Source organism: Setaria italica, chromosome I (genome assembly GCF_000263155.2).
Source record: "Setaria italica strain Yugu1 chromosome I, Setaria_italica_v2.0, whole genome shotgun sequence".
NCBI classification, from domain to species: Eukaryota; Viridiplantae; Streptophyta; class Magnoliopsida; order Poales; family Poaceae; genus Setaria; species Setaria italica.
In genome coordinates this window covers 27,568,482-27,578,934 of record NC_028450.1, presented here as the reverse complement: position 1 = coordinate 27,578,934, position 10,453 = coordinate 27,568,482, and the positions used below count along the sequence as shown (strand labels likewise).

General features: G+C 41.4%; 1 protein-coding gene and 1 non-coding gene across 2 annotated transcripts; both read left to right on the top strand.

Annotated features, from left to right (window-relative positions):
* The first annotated feature begins 1,854 nt into the window (after positions 1 to 1,854).
* LOC101772463 (ran-binding protein 9) lies at positions 1,855 to 7,675 on the top strand. Its single transcript, XM_004952741.2, has 11 exons — positions 1,855 to 1,985; positions 2,130 to 2,513; positions 2,897 to 3,043; positions 3,474 to 3,560; positions 4,149 to 4,194; positions 4,645 to 4,724; positions 4,926 to 5,082; positions 5,672 to 5,740; positions 5,949 to 6,008; positions 6,780 to 6,866; positions 7,040 to 7,675. Exons 2-11 carry the CDS (start codon positions 2,134 to 2,136, stop codon positions 7,319 to 7,321), a joined length of 1,395 nt encoding a protein of 464 aa, XP_004952798.1. The 5' UTR covers positions 1,855 to 1,985; positions 2,130 to 2,133; the 3' UTR covers positions 7,322 to 7,675.
* Positions 7,676 to 8,037: 362 nt separating this feature from the next.
* TRNAA-UGC lies at positions 8,038 to 8,110 on the top strand. The gene has a single exon. It is a non-coding gene; the product is annotated as a tRNA-Ala (tRNA).
* Positions 8,111 to 10,453: the final 2,343 nt, after the last annotated feature.

Below are 10,453 nucleotides of genomic sequence, written 5' to 3'. Positions count from 1 at the left end.
GATGACCTATCTCCGATAGCAAAGTGTACATTGACGAGCTGACGATGGTCCTGTTGTCTGTTGTCCATGTAGATAGCGAAACACTGAAAAGTTCTTGAGATGCAGGGGAGATGCAGTTCTAGACCCCGTTTCCTCTCCATGCAGTCCCTTCAGGATAACCTGAAAAATCTTGAACTAACAGAGACAAGTCCATCAAACCAAGATAGATATCAAGACTTGCAGTCCCCTTCTGAATTGGACGGCCCTGTCAAAAAAGAAGGCTTCACTGCATTGTGAGTCTCCATGTCCATGGAGATACAGCTGACCGTAGTACTATATTAGTATTCAATCTTCGTCTACACAAATGTTTTACTCTCTCAAAACATACGACGCGCGTCAGGATAGTGATCCTGTTGTACTGGCTTGGCTTCAGGATAATGCAAGTGCCAATCTACCATCATTGGTTGATTTTGGAGTGACAACGATTATATGATCTATGCCAATAATAATGTAATAAAGCATCTGCTTATAAATTAGGTCGTTTTATTATTTTAAGTTTTATAATTTTTACTATGCATCCTATGTAGCTACCCTTAGGTACCAGTTTCGAAAAAAGATACTCCGCGTCCTAAAAGCATCATAATTTAACGAAACTGAACTAGAAAACCACTCTATTTCTTCGTAGCCCTTCTATAATTTATTTGGACATGACCATTTGTCAATTATCTTATCGGTTCATCGTCGAGAAATCCACAAGATTACAAAATTGAAATAATCGTCATTATAAATTGGAACATTCTTTGACAGAGCTCCCAGAGCTGATTCTCTACTGATTCTAGCAGGAACTCTGCTAAACAGTTTTTTAGAGAGAAGTGATTCTGTATTGATTCTGTGAAGTGTTTTTCTGAAATGAACTAAAAGGCCGGGAGCGGAAAAAAGTAGTTTCTTCTGATTCTATGAAGTGATTCTCCATCCTAATTTTAAGAGTTTATATGCTATAGAATCAGCCATAGAATCACTTCTCTCAGAGAATCAGATCCCATAGAGAATCAGTCAGATGAAGCTCTGCCAAACTCACCCTCAATTATCTTCCCGACTCCTAGTTCAAAGAACTCATATTTTTATCAAAAACGAAGTTCGTCTCAAGCCCCGTTTGGCACAGCTCTGGCTTGTGAAAAAATAGCTTTGCTGTAGCTTCTCCGATGAAGCGTTTTTTTTTTGGCTCTAACTGTTTTATTGGGAAACGTTTGGCAAAACGACTTTTCTTGTTATTTTTAAATGTATAGAGAATATAAAATATCCACATTACCCTTATAGTTTTTTCTTCTTTTTTCTCTTTTTTTCTTTCTATGTTTCTTTCCTTTCTATTTTTCTTTCTTTTCTCCTTTTCTTCTCACCCCTTGTCGTCTTCCTGGTCCTCCTCCTGCTCGGCTGCCCCTCACCCGCGCCCCCACCTCCGGTCCTCTGCCATCCACCTTCGGCCCCGCACCCCCACCTCCCGCTGGCGGACGCCGCTGATGCTGCGCGCCGCCCGTCGCTGTGGTCTCCGTCGGTGCATCAGGCGCGTCACGCCACCGCCGGTGCTCCACCCGCCGTCGATCCACCCCAAGCCGGCGCTCTTGCATGTAGGCTCGGTCTTGCCGCCGGTCAGCACCGCGCCCTGCCAATGGTCAGGTGCTCCACGCCGCCACCAGATTAGCCCCGCATCCATGCCGCTCGGTCCACATGAGCCGTGCTAAGGGGGCTTCAATATCTTACCGACTCGCAGCCCAACTCCTTTTTTTTTTTAACTTTACTCGCAGCCCAACTCCTTTTTTTTTGAAACTTTACTCGCAGCCCAACTCGCAGCCCAGAAAACACAGTACAGTCTAGCAACCGGAACACACATTACCAGTTGCTTCTCCCGAACTCTTCTTCATCCTCTCCGTCTTTCCTTCCCCTGACCTCCTCCCATCCACCCGCCCGCAACCGCAAGCAACCACCGATCCAGTCCGTTCCGCCTCCCGGTAAGCTCCGCGCCCATCCAATCTTGGTTCCCGCGATTTCCCTCGTGCTAGGGTTTGATCCGGACCGGTGCTCGTTTCCCCCAATATTTTCGGTGATTTTCTGCTTTCCTCGACATCATTTCCTCTTCTCGGGTGGTTGGGCAGGCGAATGGTAGCGAACCAGGAGGCGGAGGCGGGATCGCCGGGGGCAGGGACGACGGTGGACCCGATGCGGCTGGCATCGCGGTGGCGGTGCCCGACGGAGTGGGACCGCGCGGCGGCGGAGTTGGATGCCGAGCCGCTCCCGTCCGAGCTCAACACCGTCAACAGCTCGGGCCTCTTCGCCGTCGTCTCCACCGACAAGTTGTCCGTCAGATACCTTGGTAGCCATAACCACGGCCACGACGTCGGGGTCGTGCAGGCCAACCGCCCCGCGCCCACGCGCCGGCCCGTGTACTACTTTGAGATGGGGGTCAAGAACGCGGGCTACAAGGGGCAGACCTCAATCGGGTTCACAACCGATAGCTTCAAGATGCGGCGACAACCGGGGTGAGGGTCCTTACCTTGCTGCTCCGTTTTTCCGATTAGTCTGATTTGGGTTTCTGTTTTTGTCATTTATTACGAAAGCTTGGCATGTCGTTTTTGATAATTGCATCACATCTCTAAATATGCTTGCAAACTTGATCAGGAAAGCTACATACAGTAGTTCAGCGGAAGTGCCAGATTATTTCTTCCTAAGGTCTTTTTCATGCTATAGATAATATATGCCTTTTCATCTTTATGAATGTACTGAAATTTCTAGTTGTAAGTCATGTTATGCAATATCTATAAGCTCATTATAAGACCCTTTTTCTATTTTGAGCTGACTCCATATTGCAAATGCTAAAACATTTAAGCGGCTTCTGTTTAATTGATTTTCTTGTTCTTTCCAGTTGGGAGTCTAACAGTTGTGGATACCATGGTGATGATGGCCACCTTTACCGAGGTCAGGGGAAAGGTGAATCGTTCGGGCCCAAATTTACATCTGGTGACACAATTGGTGCTGGCATCAACTACTTGTCACAAGAACTTTTTTTCACGTAAGTTTGGGAGTTCTTAGTACATTGATAGTTTTTGCTTGTTTCATTGGCTATTATTTACCTTCTAGTTCTAGGTCATCTATTTCCTGTACATAAGATGACAAATATATTATTCTGGTACTTCACTGCGAACCTTTCTATATTTCCAAGTATCCTTAGCAGTGCATCTGTAGGATGCCAAATCTTGAATTTAGAAAAAGAATGATAGTCTTGTGTATGTATGCACCTGCCTCCACAAAATTGCTGGTTTTGGTATGCCATCCCTTGTATGTTCAGGTTGAAGTATACTGTATGCTTAATTCTTGTTGCTCTCAAAGGTTTTGCCTTGTGTACTTCATATTTCGAAATGTATTGTTGCACTGTAATCTAATTGCTCTCAAAGGTTTTTTTGCCTTGTGTACTTCATATTTCGAAATATATTGTTGCACAGGAAAAATGGATCTCTGGTTGGAGCCGTTCCAAAGGACCTCAAAGGCCCACTATATCCTACCGTTGCAGTTCATAGTCAGGGTGAAGAGTAAGCTGTCACCTTCTGTACTTGTTCTTTAAATCAAATATAATGCTAATTGGACTAAGTTGCATTTTACCCCTAGTATTCCAACCTTAGTTGCAGAAACATCTGGCAGACATGGGGCTTTCTGCAACTTGGATAGTGATACCTATACCAAATGCAATCTGCTCATTTGTCTTTTGCATGTTTTTGAGCAGCTACATATTGACAATAGATTTTCTCTTCTAGTGGGACACAACACCTAAATAGTAACACAAGTTAATGACTCCCGGTTTAATGCTCAGACATAACTTCATCATTGTCGATATGATTTGTAGCTTCCATATAAAAAGATGTAGTGAGTCAACAGTTAATTTGATGTTCTATGTTGGAACTTTTGAACTGAAAAGTATTACAAGGTTAAGCTTATATTTCCTAACTATATGGAACCTGACTTGTTTTGCTTAAAATGCCCACTTCAAGCAATTATGCAGCGTCCATAATTACTGCACAAACCTGCGATAGCTTTATTCTTTTAGTGAAAACACTACTGTCATATATAACTTTTTTTTTTTTTGGGGGGGGGGGACTAAAAAATCTTAATTGTTGTTACAGGTTGACTGTAAACTTTGGAAAAGAACCGTTCTGTTTTGACATTGAGGTGAGGCAAATGTTTTTGTTCATCAACCATTACCTCACTCATTTACCTAAGATTGTTACACTTTTCTGTCGCAACTTGAAATCCTTAGTGTCTTAGTGATGGCACTAGCTGTATATCAACAGTACTCTTCTGCATCTGTGGTTCATGCTTCACTTTCTATTACAAATTATCCATCACATTTTTTTTCAAATTTGGCTGCATAGTCAAAACACAATTGAAAGGAACTTCAATTGCATGCGCCCTTGACGCCTTGACCAGCCACCACTAAAAATATGCTGCCGTAAAAAAAGATTGATTTTCCTTTATGATGATGAGTTTATGCATGTTATGTGGATATAGTTATGATGTAACTGGCTTTATGCCATTTACTAAACACTTGATTCAAGAGTGTTCAGTTGGTGTATGATGTCGGTAGCTTTGTTATCGATGTATTCCGCTTCTATTTGGCAGGGTTATATTCTTGAAGAGAAAATGAGGCAACAATCGGTGACAGACAAAGTGAAGTTGGAAGAACCAAACATCAGTCATTGGTATGCTTCAGTACACCCATTTTTTGTTTACTTCATTGCGTACCACCTGCATATCTTCATTTCCATATCTCCTTATTTAGGTTCTTCTACTAAATTGTTTAATGATTGGCTTATGTGTCATGTGGCTCCTCCCTTCCCTGATTTTTGAAATATATTCTATGTTGCCTTCCCTTATCGATACGTACTATGAACTTGTAACAGGATTGTTCGTTCATATCTCCTACATTATGGCTACCAAGATACATTGAATTCATTTGATTTGGCAAATGCAACTGATCCCCCTGCCAGTCGCCAAAATGGTCATAGGGAACCTCCCCCAGAAATATATGGTCTTAGCCACAGAAAACTTTTGCGTCAGGTGAGCTTCAAAACTCGATGCAACTGCTTGTTGAATCCATTTTCTGGTCTCTTAGGTTTCATCTCTGTGGATTCAGTTGGCACTTTATTAAAGTTATACAGAACTACACTTGCTCATTTTTGGTCTAGTTTGATGTAGTGTTGACAATTAGACACCAGTTCCTAGTGGTTGGTGCATGAAGCAACTTTTGTGCCTAGTATATTTATTGTGGTTACTGCTTATGTGTGTTATGAGGGGGACCTCACTTTTGTTTACTGTTACTGCCAATCAATTATGTTTGAAAAGTTCTACATTGGCATTTTGAAATTGCATCTGGGAGGGCTCAGTAGCTGGCATTTTTTTCTTCCTCACAGGAAAGTGATGAACTGATGATTGGTATTTGTTCTCAGGCTCTCAGCTGCCTTGCAAGCTCGAGCTCTTTCATATCTTTAGTTGTGCAGTGCCACCATGTTGTCATTATTACATTTGTCTACATCATTCCGTCGTGTCTCAGATGCTGTTCATGATATTGATTTGATATATTGCCCTCCTTTTTTTGTCTCTGCTATGGCTTCTGCTTTCTGAAAACAGTTTATTTGATTTGGTGAAGCTTATCATGAGTGGAGATATTGACACTACATTCAAAAGACTCGGGGAGTGGTATCCACAAGTTATAAAGGTATTATTACTCTTCCGTCTTGTAGTTGATTTAGTTTGTCATCTCCATGTTACTAAAAATTTCTATATGACCGATACTATATCTCAAATAATATTGGGTTGTGTCCAGCAATTAATGTCTTCATCTTATAGGGCACTGAGTCATGTTTTCCATAAGAACATAGTTATATTCTTTGTGCATTCTAAGAAATAATTTCTTTGCTCTGCAGGATGAGAAATCGGTTATTTGCTTCTTACTCCATTCTCAGAGATTCATAGAATATATCAGGGTAATTATCTGAATATCCAAAATTCAATTGTTGTGCTTTATAGGTCATGCCACTTTCAGATTATATGCTGAATACTAGACTTGTATTACCACTGTATGCTAGTTGCCAGTTGCCACTTCTATATTGTAGCTTTTCCAGAAGTAGGGAACAATGTCATGAACATGCATATGCATTAACTTCTGACATTTGCTGAGGGACTCGTTGAGATGGGTATAACTCAAAATTAAGCTAGTAATGTAGTATAATATCCAGGTCAAGTAATTTAACACAACCATATCTCACTGTAGCTTAGGTTTAGGTGGGAAAAAATTGACTACAATATAAATATGAGCTTGCTAATGCTCTTAGTCGCCTGCTGTGTACTTATTCAGGGTTTAATTGCTAGAAAGTGGAATAAAATCTTGACTGTATTGCATCATCATAAGGACACCAATGCCTGCGTTCAGGTCACCCTTGATAGTTTCATGGTTAGTAATTGCTCTAATCAACTTGGTGTACTGCAGAGTGAAATATGTGAACCGAGATGATGTTTAGGACTCTAGGTGAAAAGCACCTACTAGAATCAGTGAGAATTGAGTATCACTAGTGGCTGCTTTTCCAAATCCAGCCATTGCTGTACTTTTAATGTTGGTAACTGGTTAATTGCTGCTAGTTACCATGTCAGCTTTGGTGGCCAGTCTCCTTGTATTGCAACCCTAGCTGGTGTTTGTTTTTTGGTTGACATGAACAATATTGCGGGTTCATGTTTGTAAACTTTATCTAATGTATTAGGCTGAACAACTGGAGGATGCTGTGAAATATGCTCGTGCTAACCTGGCAAGCTTCTTGACTCACAAAGCTTTTGAGGGGTTGCTGAAGGTAATGATGTATTTCTTTGTTGGGTTCTTTTGGTCTCTTGCATGCATTGCCCGCTACAACATTAATTCATTTGTGAACACTTAGATACCTTTACGACTTGCTAGACTTCCAATTCGAATGAGCTAAACTCTCTGTATTAATGAGCTAAACAGTGAATGTTCTGCTGTCTGCAGGAGAGTGTGGCCCTGCTTGCGTATGAGAAGCCTGCAGAATCATGCATTGGATACCTGCTGGACGCTCCCCAGCGTGAATTCGTGGCGGACGCAGTGAACGCAGCTGTCCTGTCAACGAACCCTGCCATGAAGGACCCTGAGAGCTGTCTTTACTCATGTCTCGAGAGGTTACTACGGCAGCTCACAGTATGTAGCTTTGAGCGACGCACATTCAACAACGACCAAGGAGATGCATTCCTACTTCACAAAGAAGTGCGCAGCTGTGAAAGGTCGAGGCGCTGATAGGCACAGCTGAGAATCTGACTCAGATGTTAGACTCCAACTGCTGTTTGGAGGACCAAGGATCACCTCGTTCGGAGTGGGTTGACTCATGGCAACAGCAAGCACAGATTCCTTCCCTTTGAAGGTCTGCAGCCTCCCTGGGCTTCCTGAATTCCCATAGGTGTGCGCCGAATTGCACAGAGCTCAGACGCTTTGGAAGGAGCTTCCTTCCTGTAATCAGAAAACAAACAAACATTCAGATTCGGCCAACGTCGCTGTTACCATAATTTGTTGGTTGGCTAATGTATTGTTTGACATTGTGAATGCTAAAAACGCTTCAATACATGTCCTTCGCCCCTGTAGACCTTGGTTTCTCGTAGCATGTCTCCGCTTTGTCTGGTGGCCTCTTTTTGAGTGACTTGACCGCGGGTAGTTATCAGGAGTCAAGCCAGTCGAGTCAGGAGGCTCTTTGAGGCCAGACATTTGATTTTCCATAAGCGTGTGATACTCGTTACGTGACAGCCAAACTGCTGTTACGCACAAATGTAACATTCGTCTAACATTCTAATAGTGTGTTTTGCTTGTGTGCTTGGAGGATTTAACGTATAATTAAATAAACTATCGTGAAATAACACCAAAGGGAGACCGCCAAACTGGTCTAAGTCTTAACATTCGGCCAGCGGTCTTTCACTGGTGTGCTTTTACAATTGTTATAAATAAGATTACATCCACGAATTGGGGATGTAGCTCAAATGGTAGAGCGCTCGCTTTGCATGCGAGAGGCACGGGGTTCGATCCCCCGCATCTCCACATTTTTCTGCCTTTTTATTCATTTTGAGGTTTTGGTTATCTTTTAGACCTTTTGATGTAAGCTAAATTTCATTATTGACCCTTTTCTCTTTTCCGTCAAAAACCAGCACATCTGAATTTCATCATTGACCCTTTCACACTTTGGCACCGACGGTTCCTCCATTATGCATTCCAATCAGCCTTGCAAATCTGTAAAGGGTGTAACAAAAAAGATAAACAAGAGAGACTATGGAAATTGGTGTGTAAACTTGCTCCATTATTTAAAAAGTTCATGGATTATGAGCTATAACTCTTTTGCCAGTCAGAGTTGCACTGTGTGTTGTATAAGCTCCTTTTAGGTATTAAACTCTTGTATATAGTGTACTAGACTATTTACTCACTTATGACCTTATTATTTAGAAGGTAGTAACTGAATCCAGTTATAAGCCCACGAGCAAGTAGTTTTTTCCGGCAGCAGCAATTGGGTCATGGAATTCTTTTTTTTTTGTGGGGAGATGTGTCTACTGATGCAAGAACTAGAGAGGTAACAGTTAGCGATCCTCTCAAATAGGATCAGGAAACAGTATCAGCTAACAAGATTTAGAACAAACTGAAGAACATAAGCAGCTTTGCAACAGGTCAGTGTTTATGCCTCTCAGGATCAATCCTCCATGAAGGCATGAACCACGACTCATCGTCTGATGCCCCTTGATGTTTGAGCAGCATATATGCTTGCAGATTGGCACTGCAGCTGTGCAGCATGTCAAGATGCCACTTTGAGCATCATGTTTGTTCATCAAAATTTCAGTGTCTCCTTTTGCATGTCTGTTTTCAAATACGCATCTTTTTTTTTCAAGCGCATATTCAGGCAGGGGATTCTTGTGAATCAGTACTTGGATTCTGATGTGTCACCAGCAAGATCTTTTATGTGAAAATCTAAGAGCAGACTGAAGTTAATGACTAGGTCTCCCCCAGCACTCGGTTTCTATGTTCGCTCTGTCAGTAGAAAATGGATGGATAGGAAAAACATTATCTTGACGTACTCAAAGGCAACTAACGAATGTATTTACAATGCCCACCCTCTCTGTGACCATGTTTCCAATATGCCTTAACAATATCTGGTCCCAAAAAGAAAAGACAGTGCTGGTGGCAAGTGGCAAAAATCGGGAAGTATCTTTTTGATCAAATTAACCATTTACTGTTCATAGCCCTGACCCCTGAACTGCATAATACAAAATAAGAGAACTGCTCTCCGGTACACCTCTTTTAGAAAATTACACACATCTTAAAGCAAATCTCTACCACTTAAAAAGCCGTCAAGGGGGCGTCGACACAACCCCGGCTCTGCCGGGAGTCGCTAATCACAGCGCGCGCGCCAGGAGCTCCCCCAACATTCGATTTCCGACCAGCGCACGGTTACCACTTTTGGAATATTTTTCACCCGACGTCCCACCCTATTCCCTTTCTGGACCGTTAGTTTTCGCGTGCTCCGCGCTGTTTCCACACCATCCCTCGCCTCCGTCCAACACCCCGGGGTACCTCTTTTCACTTTTTTTTCTCTTTTGGTATTTAAAACATTTGGGACCGATGGAATAATGGGAATAAAATTGGGTGGGGGTATTTTCGATAAAAGTTAGTTTTAACAACATTTTTCATGTAGAGAAATGTAAAAAAAAAACTATCAGAGCATATACTTGTATACATATATAATTATCATACGTAAACTGTATCATCTATATCTTCATACAAAACTAGAGTTAATCTCTGATGAAACTATATGCTTTGCCTAGAAAAGTTAAAAAAAAAGCAAACTCTGAGTTTATAAGTTGCATATTATTTTTATACAAAGTATACAGATTGTGACACACACATTATTGACACAAAGTTATATATATAACTTACGCAGAAAAGATATATAAATAATTCTCGGCCTAACTTATACGTGACCAAAAGCCATGATTAAAAAACATGTGAAAAAAGATAATATGTAATGGGCGTTCTCATATAAAACTCCCATTATCCATAACTTGCAGACTAAAACTTGTATGAAACAACAATTCATATAAAACTAACAAAACTTATATTCATAACTATAGATCATTACTGTTACATAAAAGTATGTGATACGACTTGGCATATCTGAAAACAAATTGTATGCATGCACCATAACTCGCAGGAAAAAAAAAACTTGGCCATAACTCGTTAAGTAAAGTTATATGAAACAGGCAAACAATAGTTCATATATTAATCTAAATACCACCGGCAACCTCCAGATGGCTTTAGTACGTACTCCCTCCGTCCCAAATTATAGGTCGTTTTGATTTTATTAGATTCATAGACTTTGTTATGCACTTAGATATACCT

Coding starts and splice junctions, on each gene's coding strand:
- LOC101772463 (XM_004952741.2), top strand. CDS start 2,134: ATGGTAGCGAACCAGGAGGCGGAGGCGGGATCGCCGGGGGCAGGGACG. Junction 4,725..4,925: donor GAACCAAACATCAGTCATTG/GTATGCTTCAGT, acceptor AACTTGTAACAG/GATTGTTCGTTCATATCTCC. Junction 5,741..5,948: donor GGTATCCACAAGTTATAAAG/GTATTATTACTC, acceptor TTTGCTCTGCAG/GATGAGAAATCGGTTATTTG.